Source organism: Pelobates fuscus, chromosome 6, assembly GCF_036172605.1.
Source record: "Pelobates fuscus isolate aPelFus1 chromosome 6, aPelFus1.pri, whole genome shotgun sequence".
NCBI classification, from domain to species: domain Eukaryota; kingdom Metazoa; phylum Chordata; class Amphibia; order Anura; family Pelobatidae; genus Pelobates; species Pelobates fuscus.
Window position 1 is genome coordinate 92,509,396 of NC_086322.1, and position 21,297 is coordinate 92,530,692.

At 38.9% G+C, this 21,297-nt stretch overlaps 1 protein-coding gene across 2 annotated transcripts in view; it reads right to left on the reverse strand.

The window, feature by feature from the left end:
• Positions 1 to 1,012: 1,012 nt before the first annotated feature.
• Positions 1,013 to 21,297, reverse strand: part of AASDH (aminoadipate-semialdehyde dehydrogenase) — a 59,459-nt gene continuing 39,174 nt past the window's right edge. For both annotated transcript variants that reach the window (XM_063458036.1, XM_063458037.1), the window contains exon 15: positions 1,013 to 1,738. In XM_063458036.1, coding sequence (XP_063314106.1) covers positions 1,346 to 1,738 — 393 coding nt within the window. In that variant the 3' untranslated portion in view covers positions 1,013 to 1,345. The remainder of the gene's footprint in view (positions 1,739 to 21,297) is intronic.

Below are 21,297 nucleotides of genomic sequence, written 5' to 3' on the forward strand. Positions count from 1 at the left end.
TCATGTACAGGTTTTATGGTGTTTTCAAAAATTACAGCGTCAAATATAAGGCTTGTGTTTCATTTTTTTCACATTAAAATTCGCCAGATTGCTTACGTTGCCTTTATGACCCTATGGTAGCCCAAGAATGAAAATTACCCCTATGATGGCATACTATTTGCAATAGTAGACAACCCAAGGTATTGCAAATGGGGTATGTCCAGTCTTTTTTAGTAGCCACTTAGTCACAAACACTGGCCAAAATTGGCGTTTTTTGCATTTTTCACACACAAACAAATACTAACGCTAACTTTGGCCAGTGTTTGTGACCAAATGGCTACTAAAAAAGACTGGACATACCCCATTTGCAATACCTTGGGTCGTCTACTATTGCAAATGGTATGCCATTATGGGTGTAAATTTATTTCCTGGGCTACTATACAGTCTCAAAGGCAACGTAACCAATCTGACGAATTTCAATTTCAAATGTAACACGCTATATTTGACCCTGTAACTTCCCAAAACACCATAAAACCTGTACATAGGGGGTACTGTTTTACACGTGAGACTTTGCTGAATACAAATATGTGTATTTTATTGCAGTAAAAGCAAACAGTATTTATGATATTGACAGTTAAAATGTCATGTAGAACAAAAAAAATAAAAAAAAAATCTTATTTTCTCCCATGTTTTTCATATTAAATTATGTTTCATAGCTAAATATTTGATATTAAATGAAAGCCCTGTTTCCCCTGAATAAAATGATATATAATAAGGGGGGTGCATTTAATATGAAAGAGGTGAATTACGGTTTGACAGACATATAGCGCAAATGCCAGGTTTTGTTTACATTTTGTTTCGTTCACAACTTGTACATTTGGCTGCGGTGTTAAGGGGTTAAGATGGATTAAAATTGAACACTCACTATTTACAGAACCATTTTAAAGATTGGCTCTGACCTATAGATGCAATTCATCCACAATAAGGATAGATGGTAATAGATGAGGTCTTACTGGAACTGAAGGATATCCAGAAGAATCAGGAACCAAAATAACATAGAATAATCTTTATTCTCATAAAAGTTGGATAAAACAATCAAATATGAACAACACAATGCGTTTCAACCAAAATAGGTCTTCCTCAGATGCAATCTAAACAGAAACTGCTAGTGCAAACATATATACCCCACATAATAAGCTCTATTAAGTACAGGTGGGCTAATTGTCCAAAACACCCCCCCTACCCATATATGGTCAATATTTGGTCCTAACCGGATGCATATCGCATTACAGACGTAGCTGCTATATATTCCCACCAGCATCTTATATAACTACACGGTAGTCAAAATTAGTCCTCCTCTAAATCTTCATATGGATGATCTGCTGCTCATTAGATCTAAACAATAGACATAATCATTTCTGCAGCCAATAACCAGGTAATTTCCCCAAACAACGGGTGAAGAAAATACTTCTCCATCAAGTTTATACACAGTGTCCAAGAGCCCGCTGTCAGCATTGAAAACCCACACATTCCCATCTGTAGAAGCAGCTGCCACAAATTCCATGTTCTGCGTGTGTGGGTGTGGAAACACAAATGGAGTGGAATATACCCGTGAGCTGGTTTTGTATTTCCAAAGTAAAACGCCCTCCATGTCACAGCAATAGATGGAGCCGTCATGTGAGCCAAAAATGACTTTCTGGGAAATACTTGAAATACACGGAGAGGAAAAGATTGGCCCGCTGGTGGTAATATGCCAAACCTGTGCAAGAATAGCCAAAAAAGAGAACAAAATATTTGTCAGAATGGAATCACAAATGTTTATTCACAGATATGATTTTATACTAATTAGTATAAATACAAACTATTTAGCAAAAAGCTAATTTCTGAGAAAATGACATTTTCATTACTGTGTATAGTGATCTGCAAGAACAATACACTGGGCCAGCACACGTAAAGAGAAACTGTTACTTTTCTGATGACAGTTCTAAATTCCATAACCTCAGTTAACAATACCAGTGTGACTCCCAAGAAATCACAAATGGTCAGGCTATGCCAGCACTGACAGACAGTTTAATTACCAGACTTGTATTATAACTGTCAAACAGTGGTTACTGCATTTTTCAAATTCAGTGTATCTCTATGACCCAATGCAAATTATTAGTAAGACAGATTAAATTGGGTTTAGTACATATCTAAATGTATGCACAGGTCAGCTAGAAATGACTTAAAATGGACTTGTAGTATAAATGATGGTTGGCTGGGCACCATGAGAAATGGAAGTTACATATACATGTACTACAATATTTGGTCTTCTCTGAGTTAGTGTATGCTCTCAGAAATGTTTAGGAAATACTGTGGCAGAAGTTAAAACTGTTCAATCTGATCTAATCAGAGAGGGCTATTGATTGTTGAATCTGCTGAAGAGCCTGTCTATTTGAGGCTGTCAATCGGTAATGTTTGTCCTAACTGACCTGCAGACAATTGTTTTGCCAGAACTCTAGCCCCACAGAGTTATCAGTTTGCAAATATAAACTAGTGATTTAAATAATGCATATGTGTTTCAAGTCTGTTAAAGTAAAAGCAAAATAAACAGATTAAAAAGAAATAAAAAAAAAACAACAATTTTTTTTTTAAAATTCAATGGTCAGGGCATCAAAGGCCGTAATAAGGGCATATTAGAAGTAGGTATGTAAGGTCCCTATGTGAGACATATAATAATATGAAAAAGTTGGTTGTGGTGGCCTAGAGGGCCCACACTGGATAATGATATGAGAAAAAGGAGTGGTGGAAGGGGCAAATCGCCAGACTAAAACGATAATGGGGAGAGGTCTGGCGTCCTTAAGGGAAAGAAAGGAGGGGGGGAAAAAAAAGAGAAAAATAACTAAAAAGATTTATAGAGAAACAAAATGGCTCCAAAAGGAGATAAGATAGAACATAAAAAAAACACAAATAAACCAGATCCCTCTAATAAGGGGCAACAAACAAGTGCCTTTTACTCACCAAAAGGTAAAGCTGATCAATCATTATTAATGGCTGAGTCTTCCCTGAATCAAACAATGGAAACAACTACCTCTGAATCAATAGACGATATCTCCCAGCAAACCTTAAACACAACTTTAGAAGCTCTGTATCAGAGAATCAAAGGAGACTTGGATAAAAACATGGCTGAATATAAAGAATATCTCTCTCAATTAGAATCCACAATTGCCTCACAATCTCATTATATAGAGCAAATTCAAATGACCTACAAACACAACTAGATCCTGCTACCCATACGATATTCTAAACTACAAGAAAAAGTGATAGACTAAGAAGACAGAGCACGCAGACAAAAACTAAAGATAAGAGGAATTCCGGAAGAAATTGTTTACCCATATTTAATGGAGATGCTCGCACTATATATTGACCCAAAGCTTTATGGACCAGCTCCCATTGAAAGATCCCACAGACTCCCCAAACCAGCTGGATGTGATAATCCGATTTAACAACTCAAGGATAAAATATCTATTTCTAAAAGAATTGAGGAAAAATCCTAGTACCAACCCAAAATTTGCAAAGTTAAGGACATTTGCTGATATCTCTGTCGAGACACAACAAAGCAGAAAAAAGTTTAATGATTGTTCCAGAAATCTTAGAGACAATCACGTAACTTATTACTGAGACTTTCCTACTAAGCTGAGAATTTTATAGAAGGATAGAATTCATGTATGTCCAGATGCCGCACAAGCAAAAGAGAAATTGATGCTATGGACTCTAGGTTCTCCATCTTTTTCCCAAAGTCACGAACTAAGATTAATGAAAGAAGAGCTTTTTTCCTTTTTTTTTTTTCCATTTAAAGAAACTGTTTTCAATTTTTTTTAGAGAAAGATAAATTCCTAAAATGTCTATCATGTCTCTAGGGTGAGATGGAAGGGAAGGGGTTAGGGGAGAGGATAAGGGAGGCGAGGGATAAAGAGAGTGAAGGAGAGTTAGGAGAGGGAAAGGAATGAGGAAGAGAAAAGAGGGTGTATATAATAGATAACATAGATAAAAAGAAATACACTAGTTAATAATGAACAAAGAAATAATGGGAAGTAATCACATGGTATACATTTAGGCATACATTTGAATATACAGTTGCAAGAAAAAGTATGTGAACCCTTTGGAATGATATGGATTTCTGCACAAATTGGTCATAAAATGTGATCTGATCATCATCTAAGTCACAACAATAGACAATCACAGTCTGCTTAACCCCTTAACCCCTTCAGGACCGGCCTGTTTTTGCGATGTTTGTACGTTAAGGACCAGAGCAGTTTTAACACTTTTGTGGTGTTTGTGTTTAGCTGTAATTTTCCGCTCTCTCATTTACGGTTCCCATACAAGTTATATACTGTTTTTTTCACGACAAGAAGGGCTTTCTTTACATACCAGTATATATATTATGTCATATATTGTATTTAAAAAAAATAATAAAATATGGTGAAAAATAAAAAAAAAAACATGTTTTTGGACTTTTACTTGAAAAATCTTTTACTTATCTACAAAAGCTAATGAAAAAAACTGCTAAATAGATTCAAAATTTTGTCCCGAGTTTAAAAACACCCAGTGTTTACATGCTCTATTGCTTTTTTTTGCAAGTTATAGGCCTATAAATACAAGTAGGAAATTGCTGTTTCAATATATATATATTTTAAATGTATCAATAGTGACATTGTTACACCGTTATCTGTCATAAATCCCCGAAACACACCTAACATGTACATATTTTTTAAAGTAGACAACCCAGGGTATTCAAAATGGGGTATGTCCAGTTTTTTTTAGTAGCCACCTAGTCACAAACACTGGCCAAAGTTAGCATTTCTATTTGTTTGTGTGTTAAAAATGCAAAAAACGCTAACTTTGGCCGGTGTTTGTGACTAAGTGGCTACTAAAAAAAGCTGAACATACCCCATTTGCAATACCTTGGGTTGTCTTCTTTCGCAAATGGTATGCCATCATGGGGCTAATTCTCATTCCTTGGCTACCATACGCTCTCAAAGGCAACCTAACCAATCTGACAAATTTCAATAAAAAAAAAAAAAGTAAAATCAAGCCTTATATTTGACCCTGTAACTTTCACAAACACTATAAAACCTCTACATGTGGGGTACTGTTATACTCAGGAGACTTCGCTGAACACAAATATTAGTGTATCAGAACAGTAAAATATATCACAGCAATAATATCCTCAGTGAAAGAGCTGTTTGTGTGTGAAAAATGCAAAAAACTTCACTTTCACTGACAATATCATCGCTGTGATATGTTTTACTGTTTTGAAACACTAATATTTGTGTTCAGCGAAGTCTCCCGAGTAAAACAGTACCCCCATGTACAGGATTTAGGGTGTCATAGAAAGTTACAGGGTTAAACACAGTGCTAGCAAATTAAATTATCTGGACTTTTGGCCTGGGTTGGCAGGCAGGTCCCTCAAATTGCAATCATTAAAATTACTTAATTAGGTAAAAATATTACATAAATATGCACGTAGAATTTTAATATATATACATATTTATATATTTGACGTCTACGTGTATATTTATGAAATTATTTATGTAATTATGTATGTGGACATATGTATATTTCGTATTATTTTTATTTATTTATTTATACATAGATATATATATCATTACATTCTAAGTATATTTTGATATAAATATATATATATCAATATCAAAATACTGTTAGAATAAAACTGAATATATATATATAATTTTTTTTTAATTATTAAAAATTATTTTTATTTTTTGTTATTTATTTTTATTAACATATTATTTGTATTTTATAATAATATATATATACCATATATATAGTTATTATATATATTGTATATATTCGTGTGTAATTTAAATATAAGTGTATTTTTATAATTATATACGTATATATAAATATAAAAATACACTTAGTGTGACATTATATATATGATATATATACATATATTATATATAGGTATATATAGATATAATACATGTATATATAGCATATATATACACATATTATTTTTTTTTTTTACACAGATTTTTTTTTTACACTTTATTTTGGATTTTTCACTTGCAGGGAGACTGCCTGTCAGCACAGACAGTCCCCCTGCAGGCAGACACATGGACACCTATTGCGGTCATGTGATCGAGTGATCACATGGCCGTGGGGTCCTGATCTGCCAAAGGGGGACTGCCTGGGCAGACAGGCAACCCCCCTGGACCGGGTGGAGCACTGATCGCCGCCGTGGGACCGACGGCGATCAGGTAAGTAGCCCAAAACCGTTATGACGGTTCAGGACCGTCAGCGGTCCAAACGCACGTTTTACCGCTGACGGTCCTGAACCGTCAGCGGTCGTTAAGGGGTTAAGACCGCAGCCAAATGTACAAGTTGTGATCCAAAAAAAATGTAAACAAACCACAGAATTTTACTATATGTCTGTTCAACAATAATTTACCTCTTTCATATTAAGTGCACCCACACTTATTATATATCATTTTGTTCAGGGGAAACAGTGCTTTCATTTAATATCAAACATTCATGTATGGAACTCCATTTTATATGAATAAAATCTAAAAAACTTGAAAAAATTATGAAATCTTGTTATTTTTCAATTTCAGCATGGCAATTTAACTGTTAATGTCAGAATACTATTCGGTTTTCCTGCAATAAAACATACATATTTGTATTCAGAAATGTCTCACGAGTAAAACAGTACCCCCCATGTATAGGTTTTATGGGGTTTTGGAAAGTTACAGGGTCAAATATACGACTTGTCCATTATTTTATTTTCTGCATAGAAATTTGACAGATTGGTTTGAGTGACCTAGGTTGCCTTTTAGACCGTATGGCAGCCCAGAAATGAAAATTACCCCCATCATGGCATACCATTTGAAAAAGTAGACATCCCAGGGTATTCAAAATGGGGTATGGCCAGTCTTTTGTAGTAGCCACTTGGGCACAAACCCTAGCCAAAGTTAGCGTTTTTTTTTGTGTTTTCTTTTTTTTACATAAAATCTGTACTTTCACTGATAATATTATTGTTAGTATATAGTTTACTGCCCTGAAACACTCCTAGTTCTACTCAGTGATGTCTCACGAGCGCCATGGTACCCCCCATGTATAGGTTTTATGGGGTTTTGGAAAGTTTCAGGGTCATATATACGGCTTATCCATTTATGCTTTTTCACCTTGAAATTTGTCAGATTAGTTTGCAGTGTCCAGGCTGCCTTTGAGACCGTATGGCAGCCAAGAAATGAAAATTACCCCCATCATGGCATACCATTTGAAAAAGTAGACATCCCAGGGTATTCAAAATGGGGTATGCCCAGTCTTTTCTAGTAGCCACTTGGGCACAAACCCTAGCCAAATGTAGTGTTTGTTTGTTTTTTTTGCATTTTTCACATAAAATCTGTACTTTCACTGATAATATTATTGTTAGTATATAGTTTACTGCCCTGAAACACTCCTAGTTCTTCTCAGTGAGGTCTCACGAGCGCCATGGTACCCCCCATGTATAGGTTTTATGGGGTTTTGGAAAGTTTCAGGGTCATATATACGGCTTATCCATTTATGCTTTTTCAGCTTGAAATTTGTCAGATTAGTTTGCAGTGTCCAGGCTGCCTTTGAGACCGTATGGCAGCCAAGAAATGAAAATTACCCCCATCATGGCATACCATTTGAAAAAGTAGACATCCCAGGGTATTCAAAATGGGGTATGCCCAGTCTTTTCTAGTACCACTTGGGCACAAACCCTAGCCAAATTTAGTGTTTGTTTGTTTTTTTTGCATTTTTCACATAAAATCTGTACTTTCACTGATAATATTATTGTTAGTATATAGTTTACTGCCCTGAAACACTCCTAGTTCTGCTCAGTGAGGTCTCACGAGCGCCATGGTACCCCCCATGTATAGGTTTTATGGGGTTTTGGAAAGTTTCAGGGTCATATATACGGCTTATCCATTTATGCTTTTTCAGCTTGAAATTTGTCAGATTAGTTTGCAGTGTCCAGGCTGCCTTTGAGACCGTATGGCAGCCAAGAAATGAAAATTACCCCCATCATGGCATACCATTTGAAAAAGTAGACATCCCAGGGTATTCAAAATGGGGTATGCCCAGTCTTTTCTAGTACCACTTGGGCACAAACCCTAGCCAAATTTAGTGTTTGTTTGTTTTTTTTGCATTTTTCACATAAAATCTGTACTTTCACTGATAATATTATTGTTAGTATATAGTTTACTGCCCTGAAACACTCCTAGTTCTGCTCAGTGAGGTCTCACGAGCGCCATGGTACCCCCCATGTATAGGTTTTATGGGGTTTTGGAAAGTTTCAGGGTCATATATACGGCTTATCCATTTATGCTTTTTCACCTTGAAATTTGTCAGATTAGTTTGCAGTGTCCAGGCTGCCTTTGAGACCGTATGGCAGCCAAGAAATGAAAATTACCCCCATCATGGCATACCATTTGAAAAAGTAGACATCCCAGGGTATTCAAAATGGGGTATGCCCAGTCTTTTGTAGTAGCCACTTGGGCACAAACCCTAGCCAAATTTAGTGTTTGTTTTTTTTTTTTTTGCATTTTTCACATAAAATCTGTACTTTCACTGATAATATTATTGTTAGTATATAGTTTACTGCCCTGAAACACTCCTAGTTCTGCTCAGTGAGGTCTCACGAGCGCCATGGTACCCCCCATGTATAGGTTTTATGGTGTTTTGGAAAGTTACACGGTCATATATACGGCTTATCCATTTAGGCTTTATTACATTGAAATTTGGCAAAGTGATTTTCTGGGCCTATATCGCATTTGAGAGAGCATGGCAGCCTGGGTAATAACATTTCCACTATTATGGCATACCATTTTCAAAAGTAGGCAACCCAGAGTATAAGAAATGGTGCATTGCAAGATGTTTGGTCTAACCACTTTATCAGAAATTAAGGGCCCACATAGGGGTTATAGCTTTATTTGTGCATTTTCACGCATATGAACTCCATTTTCACAGGACATTTCATATTACTGATATGAGTTATTGCAACAAAGCCTCACTATTTGTATTTAACATTGTCTCCTGAATGTAACAGTACCCCCATGTACTAGATTCTCTGTTTTGGGGGGGGAAGTCATGGGGACAAAAATATTAGATGTCCTTTTCAAAGTTGGCAATTTAACAAAGTGATTTTCTGGGTCTATCTCGCCTTTGAGAGAGCATGGCAGCCTGGGTAATAAAATTTCCACTATTATGGCATACCATTTTCAAAAGAAGGCAACCCAGAGTATAACAAATGGCATAATTTGAGATGTTTGGTCTAGCCATTTTAACAGAAATGCTGGGCCCATGTAGCGATTTCTACTTTGATTTTTGTCTTTTTAATCAGATAAATAGCATTTTCACTGGAAATGTCATAATACAGATATTAGTTAGTGCACTAGAGACTTGGTATTTTGATTTAACACTGTCTTCTGAATATAACGGTACCCCCACGTACTATTATTTCAGATTTTACTGATAAGTCACAGGGCGAAATATATTAGATGCCCTTTCAGCTTGTAAGTTTGCCAAAATTATTTTCTGGGCCTATGTAGCTTTTCAGAGAGTATGGCAGCCTGGGTAATAACATTCCCACCGTTATGGCAAACCATTTTCAAAAGTAGGCACCCCAGAGTATAACAAATGGCATAATTTGAGATGTTAGGTCTAGCCATTTTAACAGAAATGCTGGGCCCATGTAGCGATTTCTACTTTGATTTTTGTCTTTTTAATCAGATAAATAGCATTTTCACTGGAAATGTCATAATCCTGATATTAGTTAGTGCACTAGAGACTTAGTATTTTGATTTAACACTGTCTTTTGAATATAACAGTACCTACATGTACCATGTTTCCAGGTTTTTATTATATCACATGAATAGAACAGTACCCCACATACACTTTGATCTGAAGGCAGAGAGAGGCAGAGAGAGGCAGATAGATATTTGATATCACATAGAGAGTCACTGTGCGAAAAGTTTGAGAAGTAAAAAAAACGGAAAAAAAAACTTTTTTGTAACCCTTTCAGTGCTAATCACAGCATTAACCCTGTGATCAGTTTTTTATTGGGAAGTCACATTTCAAGTACTACAAATGTAGTATTTTGAGTTGTTTGGTGTAGCCACTTTAGAATGGCTAGCGTAAACAGGGACAGGCCAAGGTCAGAGGAATCCAGAATTCAGAGTAGTCGGTAAAACAAGCCAATGGGTCGGTACAGGCAGCTAACAAAGCGTAGTCAGGACAAGCCGAGGTCAGAAATCCAGGTAAATCAAGCAAACAAACTGCCAAAGTCCCATACAGAGTGATTCAGAAATTCAGCTCTGTATGGTAGACTTTGAAACAGTCTGTTATGCAGAGGGCGGGTAGAGATGGGCAGGTTGGACAATAAAAACTGGAGTCCTTTCGGACTCCTTTCTTGTAGCAAACACGGCACTTTCTTTGGGGAGCTTTTTTACTAGGGGTGGATGGGATTCGGGAAGGGAAGTGTTTGCCACAAAGTCTCCTGATTCCAAAGTGGGATTGGGGGGCTGGGTAAATAACATACGGGACAAAATGCTTAATGTGAATTCGAGGAAAGGGCAGGGCCTACCTATGACCTCTTTTGTATAGAGGACATAGGCATTGAAAATTGCAATCTGGCTCACGTAGATTGCAATTTTCTTGTACCAGGTCCTAGTTTTTCGGTTCACCAGATAGGGCTGTATGCATTGGTCAGCCAAGTCTACTCCCCCCATAAACTTGCTGTAGTCTACAATGCACTTCGGCTTTTCCAGATGCTCAGTGCTACCTCTCACAGACACTGGCACTGTACTTTCGTCATGCATCGTAGACAGCATGTATACATCTTTCCTATCTCTGAAGCGAAGAGCAAGCAACTCATCCTGGCGGAGAGCTGAAGAGGAACCTCTACTGCTTCTGCCACTTGCCAGGGCTTGGGGGAAACCCCTGCGATTCTTCCTCACTGTGCCACAGGCTAGGGTTTCAAAACAATATAAATTTTTAAATAATTCTATACTGGTATAATAATTGTCAACCCATAGCCTATATCCCATATTCAACAAGGGAAGGATTAGATCCCAAACTATCTTGCCACTTGTACCCACAGAATCAGGGCATCCTGGTGGGTCAAGATGGCTATCCTTCCCCTGGTAAATGCGAAACGCCCATGTGTAACCAGTACAGGATTCACATAATTTATAAAATTTAACGCCATATCGGGACCGCTTCGATGGAATATATTGCTTAAATAGCAGTCGACCTTTAAATTTCATAAGGGACTCGTCAATTGAAATATCTTTATCAGGGACATAATTTTCAGAAAATTTGTCTGACAGGAGTTGAATAAAGGGCCGAATTATATAGAGCCTGTCAAACAGTGGGTCGTTTCTAGGGGGACACAGCGAGTTATCATTAAAATGAAGGAATCGCAGCAGTTGCAGGTAGCGATCCCTCAACATAACCTCAGGGAAAAGAGGTGTAGCCAGGATACGTTGCTTGCTCCAGTAGGACCTGATACTGGGCTTTTTTACAATACCCATCATTAGGGTTAAAGCCCAAAACCGCTTCATCTCTGCGACATCCGTGGGTCTCCACATATTCCTGCGACCATGATGGGACCCCGGATGTGCAGAGAGATACTGCATAGCAAACAAATTCGTTTGCTGAGCCATGAGCTCAAATATATCGTCTGACATAAAGAGCTCAAAAAAACGAATTGGCTCGCAGTCGTCCACTGTTACAGTGATGCCAGGTGTAACAGTGAACGGCGGAATTTCTGGGGCCATCATATTTGGAGGCACCCAGTCTCTGCCTGGCATTGGGCTTGCTGAGCGTCCTCTTGTGAGTGGTGGTGGGGCACCATCACTTGAGGTCTCACTCAGAGGCTCAATGTCAGAGGCAGTGATAGTGTCACTGTCTTGCAGAGTGTCACTATCACTGCCTGCCAGAATGGCATACGCCTCCTCGGCTGAGTAGCGACGTGCCATTCTAGGGGGACAAATTAATTAATTTATATACTAAAGTGGGTAATTAATTATCTACCTGCCTAACACCTACTACCCGCCCTCAAAAAATAATATAAATTTACTGATCACAGTATAGGCAGCTGCAATCAGTACACTGAAAGGGTTATTTTCAGATCTATAAAAATAACCCTAAAAAAAAGTCAGTCTGATCAGAGAGCCCTCTGATCACAGTGATCACTGATACAGTACTGTACAGCAGATAAACTGTACAGTTTAGTGATCACGGCAGCGGGGAAAGGGTTAAGGGAGATTTGGGTTGCTGCGACTGACACAAAGGGTCAAAAAAAATTAGAAATAATTTTTTTGACCCAAAAAAGTTTTTAAAACTGAAAGGGTTATTTTTTGATCTGTAAAAATAACCCTAAAAAAGGTCAGTCTGATCAGAGAGCCCTCTGATCACAGTGATCACTGATACAGTACTGTACAGCAGATATACTGTACAGTATAGTGATCACGGCAGCGGGGAAAGGGTAATGGAGATTTGGGTTGCTGCGACTGACACAAAGGATCAAAAAAAATTAGAAATAATTTTTTTTTGATCCAAAAAAAAAATAATAAATAAATACCCTAATCAGGTTGATCACAGTAATATGCTGTGATCAGCACTGAAAGGGTTAAATAAAATATAAATTTTAAAACTTAAAAAAAAAAATTAAACTTTCTTTTTCCACAGGAGCTGCAAAAACCACGATCTCTCTGCCTCTCTCTCTCAGATCGAAGTGAGGTGAGGAGAGGGGCAGAGACAATGTGTCAGCCAGTGATCTGAGATCATTGGCTGACACATACTAACAGTGATCACAGTGACTGGCTGTCACTGTGATCACCTCCTACAGATCGCGGTAATTGGCCACAGGGGGATGCCTGGGAGGTACAGGCATGCCCCCACCGCGATCTGTAGGGGGCTAATGGCTGCAGTTACATGTGTCAGCCAATGGGCTGACACATAGTAACACTGATCGCACTGACAGGCTATGGCAGCCTGTCAGTGTGATCAGACTGCAGCCTGACAGTTCAGATCGCGGTCACTGACCCCAGGGGGGCTGCCTGGGGGGCCAGGCATGTCCCCCGACCGCGATCTGCTGCAGAAGAATGCAGCCGGCTCCATGTGTCAGCCGATTTCAAATCGGCTGACACATGGTAAATACCGATCGCAGTGACAGCCTGTCACTGCGATCGGAAGCTGCAGACCGCGGTCCCCAGGCACAGGGGGGCTGCCTGGGGGGCCAGGCATGCCCCCCGACCGCGATCTGCAGCGGCCATGTTCCGCCGGCCACGTGGGGCTGAAGACCGCCCAGGACGTACTATGCCGTCCTGCGGCGTTTAGAGCCGCCCAAATAAGGACGGCATAGTACGTCCTGCGGTCTTAAGGGGTTAAACTAATAAAACAAAGAATAAAATGTTGCCATGTTTTTATTGAACACACCATGTAAACATTCACAGTGCAGGTGGAAAAAGTATGTGAACCCCTAGACTAATGACATCTCCAAGAGCTAATTGGAGTGAGATGTCAGCCAACTGGAGTCCAATCAATGAAATGAGATTGGAGGTGTTTGTTACGGCTGCCCTGCCCTATAAAAACACACACCAGTTCTGGGTTTGCTTTTCACAAGAAGCATTGTCTGATGTGAATGATGCCTCGCACAAAAGAGCTCTCAGAAGACCTACGATTAAGAATTGTTGACTTGCATAAAGCTGGAAAGGGTTATAAAAGTATCTCCAAAAGCCTTGCTGTTCATCAGTCCACGGTAAGACAAATTGTCTATAAATGGAGAAAGTTCAGCACTGCTGCTACTCTCCCTAGCAGTGGCCGTCCTGTAAAGATGACTGCAAGAGCACAGCGCAGACTGCTCAATGAGGTGAAGAAGAATCCTAGAGTGTCAGCTAAAGACTTACAAAAGTCACTGGCAAATGCTAACATCCCTGTTAGCGAATCTACAATACGTAAAACACTCAACAAGAATGGATTTCATGGGAGGATACCACAGAGGAAGCCACTGCTGTCCAAACAAAACATTGCTGCACGTTTACAGTTTGCACAAGAGCACCTGGATGTTTCACAGCAGTACTGGCAAAATGTTCTGTGGACAAATGAAACCAAAGTTGAGTTGTTTGGAAGAAACACACAACACTATGTGTGGCGAAAAAGAGGCACAGCACACCAACATCAAAACCCCATCCCTACTATGAAGTATGGTGGTGGGGGCATCATGGTTTGGGGCTGCTTTGCTGCGTCATGGCCTGGACGGATTGCTATCATCGAAGGAAAAATGATTTCCCAAGTTTATCAAGACATTTTGCAGGAGAACTTAAGGCCATCTGTCTACCAGCTGAAGCTCAACAGAAGATAAGTGTTGCAACAGGACAATGACCCAAAGCATAGAAGTAAATCAACAATAGAATGGCTTAAACAGAAGAAAATACACCTTCTGAAGTGGCCCAGTCAGAGTCCTGACCTCAACCCGATTGAGATGCTGTGGCATGACCTCAAGAAAGCGATTCACACCAGACATCCCAAGAATATTGCTGAACTGAAACAGTTCTGTAAAGAGGAATGGTCAAGAATTACTCCTGACCGTTGTGCACGTCTGATCTGCAACTACAGGAAACGTTTGGTTGAAGTTATTGCTGCCAAAGGAGGTTCAACCAGTTATTAAATCCAAGGGTTCACATACTTTTTCCACCTGCACTGTGAATGTTTACATGGTGTGTTTAATAAAAACATGGCAACATTTAATTCTTTGTGTGTTATTAGTTTAGGCAGACTGTGATTGTCTATTGTTGTGACTTTGATGATGATCAGATCACATTTTATGACCCATTTGTGCAGAAATCCATATCATTCCAAAGGGTTCACATACTTTTTCTTGCAACTGTATACATCATGAAAATGATCAGAAAGGTAGATATATTTCATTGGCATATCTACCATAAACAATATTCTATACACTATGAACGTATACGCTCCCTCAGAATACCCAGTAAGGTTTATAAATTCTTCTATTGAAAAAGCTGAAGACAGAAGAAAGGGACTCCTGATAGTGGGGGGCGACATGAACTGCACAGGCAATTATAACATGGATCATAAATTAACGAGAGGATCCAGAACAGACTGTAGGCTAAAAAGAAGGGCTGAATCATTTTCTGCATGTTTGGCCAAACATAATCTATATGATGTATGGAGGGGGTTCAACATCCAACTGACAAGGATTATACTTTCTACTCCAATTCACAGGGGTCTTATTCACGTATAGATTTTTATTATATTTAATGTATGGGATAACACTGGAAAACTGTATAGCTTCTGCTATCGGCAATATTACATGGTCTGACCATGCCCCGGTTACAATCAAGATAAAAAAACAACCAACAATATAAGACCCGTGCGAATTGGAAGATGAATGAGGCGACTTTAGACAAAGAAGACAGCAGTCAAGCCAAGTCTTTCTTGGAACAAAATAACAAAGAGGTTACAGATACAACTCTCTGGTGTACTCTTAAATGTTCTTTGAGGGGCGACCAGTAAGGCCAAATCCTTTCCTTTTTTCTTTTTTTTAAGCCATGAACCCTTTTTTATATCAGTTTGGTCCAGCTGGAAAACTTAAACAAAATCCAACCACTGAAAGGACTCTGGAGATCAAGGTCATTCAGGACCAGGTTAGGGAAAAGCTGAAGGAGAGGGCTGATAACACTCTAAGGTGACTAAAACAACACTGGTTCTACAGTAATAACAAAGCTTTAAAATATTTGATAAATAAATTAAAAATACAAAACCAATCGAACAGAATCAAACAGATTAATTATAATGGCCAAATTTATCTCTCGCCAGCATAGATTGGTAATGCTTTTAAAAATTACTATGAGCCCCCGGATAATTTGCCAGAACCTTCATTTCCTTTCCCGAGCTCTCGGAGGAAAAATTAAAAGAGTTAAATCAACCCTTTACGATTAATGAAATCTCAAAAACAATACGAGAACAAAAAAAAAGCAAAGCTCCAGGTCCAGATGGGTTTCCAGCTAGGTTTTATATAATTTTAGAGCCGGTTATTGCTCAGTTATTCATCTGCCTGTATGAACAAATGGGATCAATATCTTATTTCCCTTCAGAAATGCTGGAAGCAAGTATCTCTCTCATTCCAAAGCAAGATAAAGATCCAAGTTGTGTCAATAACTACACACCAATTTCGTTGATCAACTTGGATATTAAAATCTATAAAAAAAAATGCTAGCCAATTGGCACAATCTAGTTATGTCAGAACTGATTCATGTGGATCAAAGGGAGGCTTTATGAAGGGCAGATCCGAGGTCAACAACACCTGCAGAGTCTTCGGCATTGTAGAGGAAATACATATGCAAAAAAAATCCCCTCTGTAATTATGGCCTTAGATGCAGAGAAGGCATTTGACAGAGTAAACTGGAGATTTCTTTGCGAGACTCTCCGGGTGTTTGGTCTAACAGCTAGCTTTTTGGAACACATATTCTACTCCCCGTATATTCTACTCCCAAAGCTAAGATTAAGGAACCTCTAATAGGATCAGATCTTTTTGAAATAAAAATGAAACCTGACAGGGTTGTCCCTTGGCTCCCCTACTTTATGCTCTTACCTTCAAATCTCTAGCAGCTTACTTCAGAGGGTCAGCAAAAATATGTGGCATTACAATCGGTCACAAAGAACATGCTATAACACTATATGCCGATGATTTTATTAACCTTATCATCGCCTAATAAATTGATCCCGAAACTACTAGAAGGTGTAGAGAAATTTAGTAAATACTCTAATTATAAACAAAATCTTATACTTAACACAGACTTATTGTGTGGACCTATTTGGAAAGGTTAACATTGATTGTCTAGTAATATTGACTACCAATGGATAAAAATTTGTTCTAACATACAAAAGACAATATCTTTTAATTTTGAACTTTTTATCAATGATTTAAAAACAAAACTGACTTGTTGCAAAAATCTGGATATCCTGGATGGGCTGTATTAATATTTTCAAAGTCTATATAATTCCAAAGGTGTTATACCTTTTTAGATCAATTCCCATGAGAACCCCTGCACACTTAATGGAAATATTAGAAGTAATTTTTTCTGGGTATGTCTGGGCCTCAAAAAAACCTTGAGTTACATATCGGAAAGAGACTTGCGTACATCAAGTTCAGCCTTCCTCACATATGTTTTTGCTGTTGATCCAGGAGAAGGCAAAAAAACCCAGTCTGAAGCGCTTCCAATTTTCCAACAAACTAGAAAAAAATCCTACTCGACCCCAAAATGGCAGTCAGATGTCTCATTGGATCAAGCAGCTATTACACCACTAATTATAAATGATATTCCTGTATGTTATGTTTTTGGAAGTATTTATCCAATTGCTGTTTAAACAGCAGTATGGACTCTGACAAAACCACCTCTTTAGGCAGAGCATTCCATATCCTTATAGTTCGTACTGTAAAAACCTTATCTTTGCCGTAGATTAAATCTCCTTTCTTCCAGCCTAAATGTGTGACCTCGTGTCCTATGTAAAGCCCTGTTTATGAATAGATTTCCAGATAATGGTTTGTACTGATCCCGAATATATTTGTATATTTGAGGCGCCATTTTTCCAAACTAAAAAGATTTAAATATTTAACCTTTCTTCGTAACTAAAATGCTCCATTCCTTTTATCACTTTTGTGGCTTGTCTTTGCACTTTTTCTAGTGCCATGATATCCTTCTTTAGAACAGGTGCCCAAAATTGCACAGCATATTCAAGGTGTGGTCTTCCAGCGATTTATAAAGAGGCAAAATTATATTTTCATCCTGAGAATTTATGCCCCTATTTATACATGACAAAACCTTACTAGCCTTAGCAACTGCATATTGCTGCCTGATCTGTTGTCTATAACAATTCCCAAATCCTTCTCGTGTGCAGTTAACCCTAATTAACTACCATTTAGGATGTAAGTTGCTTGTGTATTATTATTATTATTATTTATATAGCGCCATCAGATTCCGTAGCTCTGTACAATGGGTGGACTAACAGACATGTAATTGTAACCAGACAACTGGACGTACAGGAACAGAGAGGTGGAGGGCCCTGCTCAATGAGCTTACATTATAGAAGGAGTGGGTATAGTGACACAAAGGGTAAAAGTAGGGGTATGAAGTAGGTTGTTAGAAAAATATTCACAGGGCTTAGTAGGTAATTTTTGACAGTTGCAGGAGAGGAGTCATGGAGGGTGGGGGATAAAAACCTGCTAACAGTTTAATTGATGTGCTTTCTTGAAGAAGTGAGTTTTCAATGATTTTTTTTGAACGAGTGGAGACTGGGTGAAATTCTTACAGGGAAGGGAAGGGAGTTCCACAGAAGAGGTGCAGCCCTGGAAAAGTCTTGGAGGCGAGCATTAGATGTGGGAGTACGGACAGAGGATATACGTAGGTCTTTGGCAGAGCGTAGGGGCCATGACGGGACATACTTGTATATTAGGGAAGATAGGTAGGTTGGAGCAGCATTATGTAAGGACTTTTAAGCAAGCACCAGAATTTTAAATTGAGCCCTATATCCAACTGGCCAATGCAGGGACTGACAGAGTGGGGAGGTGCGAGCGGACAGGAAAATGAGCCTGGCCGCTACATTCATTATAGATTGCAACGGTGCAATCTGGGAACACGTAAGACCACTGAGAAGAGTATTGCAGTAGTCCAGGTGAGAGAGAACAAGAGCATGAACCAGCACCTTAGCCGCATCTGGGGTTAAATAGGGGCGGATGCATGCTATGTTTTTGAGATGGAAGCGACAGGATTTGGCGATTGATTGGACATGAGGGGTGAAGGAGAGGTTGGAGTAAAAAATAACACCCAGGCAGCGAGCCTGCGAGGTAGAGGTGATGGTAGCGCCGTTGACTTGGAGGGAGACAGATTCGGGAGTAGTAACACTTGAGGGAGGAAAGACCAGAAGTTCTGTTTTGGACAGATTGAGTTTAAGGAAGTGAGCAGCCATCCATTTGGAAATCGAGGTGCATTTCTCTACATTAAATTTCAATTGACCCCGAAGTGCATAACTTTGCATTTCTCTACATTAAATGTAATCTGCCATTTAAGTGCCCAGTTCCCCAATCTATCTAAATCCCTCTGCAGCAAAGCAATATCCTTCTTGCATTTTATTACTTTACAAAGTTTTGTGTCATCTGCAAACGCTAAAACATGGCTTTCTTGGCCTATTTCAAGATAATTTATAAATATGTTAAATAGAAGCAATCCCAAAACAGAACCCAGAGGGACACCACTTACCACTTACCACTTTTGTCCAGCTTGAAAATTTACCATTAATGACAACTTGTTGTACTCGATCCTTAAGCCAATGTTCTACCCAAGAACAAGAATATTCATCTAGACCAATTTCTTTTAGTTTTAAAACTAACCTATTGTGAGGAACCGTATCAAATGCCTTGACAAAATCCAAGTAGATCACATCCACTGCTTCACCCTGATCTATACTTCTACTTACTTCTTCATAGAATGCAATTAGGTTAGTTTGACATGACCTATGTTTCATAAAACCATGCTGATTATTGCTAATAACAAAGTTCTTCCCAATGAATTTCTAAATATTATCCCTTAATAGCCCTTCAAATATTTTCCCAGTCACAGAAGTTAAGCTCACAGGTCTATAATTTCCAGGCCAGGATTTTGAACCCTTTTAAAATATAGGAATGACATCTGCCTTCCTCCAATCCTCCGGTACAATACCTGAAACAAAAGAATCTTGAAAGATTAAATACAGAGGTTCGCTCATTTCCCCATTTAGCTCCTTAAGTACTTGTGGGTGAATACAGTCAGGCCCCGGAGCTTTATTTATGTAAGAAAACATACTGAAAAGAGGATTGAAAACGGATGGGTTGGGCTACCCTGATACTAAACTCCAAGATACTTGTTGAATGTACCATTATGATTACCTGTAATAATGAACTAAACCAGGGCTCAACAAATCCCCGGTGTCAGGTCGCCATGGCGACTAGAAATTTTGCCATGGCGCCTGCGATTTGTCCGCCTTTTATCAAAAATATCCTCCCCCGGGAGCATGGAACCAGCCGGCTCAAGGAGCGTTGTAGCCGGCCCGCCCTGGCTGTAATCGTGGAGGCGAGAATGGAAGAATGGAAGCGGCAGGCAGGGGCAGCGCGTGAGGGAGCAGAGATCTTCCTGCAACTTCTCTCTGCTCCCTTGCACTGTGTAATGATGCCAGGAGCCAGAATATGACGTCATTCTGGCCCCAACATCACTGCAGACAGTGCGAGGGAGCAGAGAGTAGCTGCAGGAAGATCACTGCTCTGTCGCACACTGAAATAGCAGCCCCACTGGACCCCAGGGAAAGTCCACTCACCTCTCCCAAAGGTAGGGAGGCTGGGTGGATTAGAATTAAAAATATACATTTGTGAGTGTTAGAGAAAGTGTGTGTGTGTGTGTATGTCTGTCAGAGAGTGTGTGTCTGTTTAGGTACCTGGGGGTTTAGGTACCCCCTCCGATCACATGATTGGTGTTTTTACTCACCTTTTTTCACACGCCGTACTGGTTTCACTGTTGCTTGTCCTGCCTACATAGCTGAGATCTTAATGATCTCAGCTAAGCCAATGCTTTCCTACAGGAAAGCATTGGGAGGATATTACGCATGTTCTCTATGGGTAACATTCAGCGCCTCCATGCAGAGCACTGACACAGGACTATCTAGTTGCCATCTGAGTGATTGTCACTAGAGGTCTTAGTTGGGAGTAATGTAAACACTGCCTTTTCTCTGAAAAGGCCGTGTTAACATTGAAAAGGCTACAGGGAAAAGAACAACTACAATAAACTGTAGTGGTTCTGGTGACTATAGTGCCCATTAAAAAAAAAACTGTCTCCTAACTTTTTTAGCTGACTCCTAGATTCCAAACAAATGTGTCAAGCCCTGAACTAAACAAAGATCTCCCATGGTACGATATCGACAAATTTAGATGCAAAGGACACCATCCCTTTTTACTTTTCTGGCTTCCATTAAAATATAAAAAAAAAAAAATTATTGGAAGTAAAATAATTGTTGATATCATACTAACAATGCATAGATTAAGGACACATACATATTTTGTATCTATAATTAATTTCTCAACTCCAATTGACATCCTTCCCATATGCATTGAAGACTTACCAATAAATGTATGGAAAACACATGATATTGACTTAATTTCAAACTTAATTTCAAACTAAACATTAACCAGATCTTATCCTTTAATGATCTATGTAATAACTATAAGCTACATGC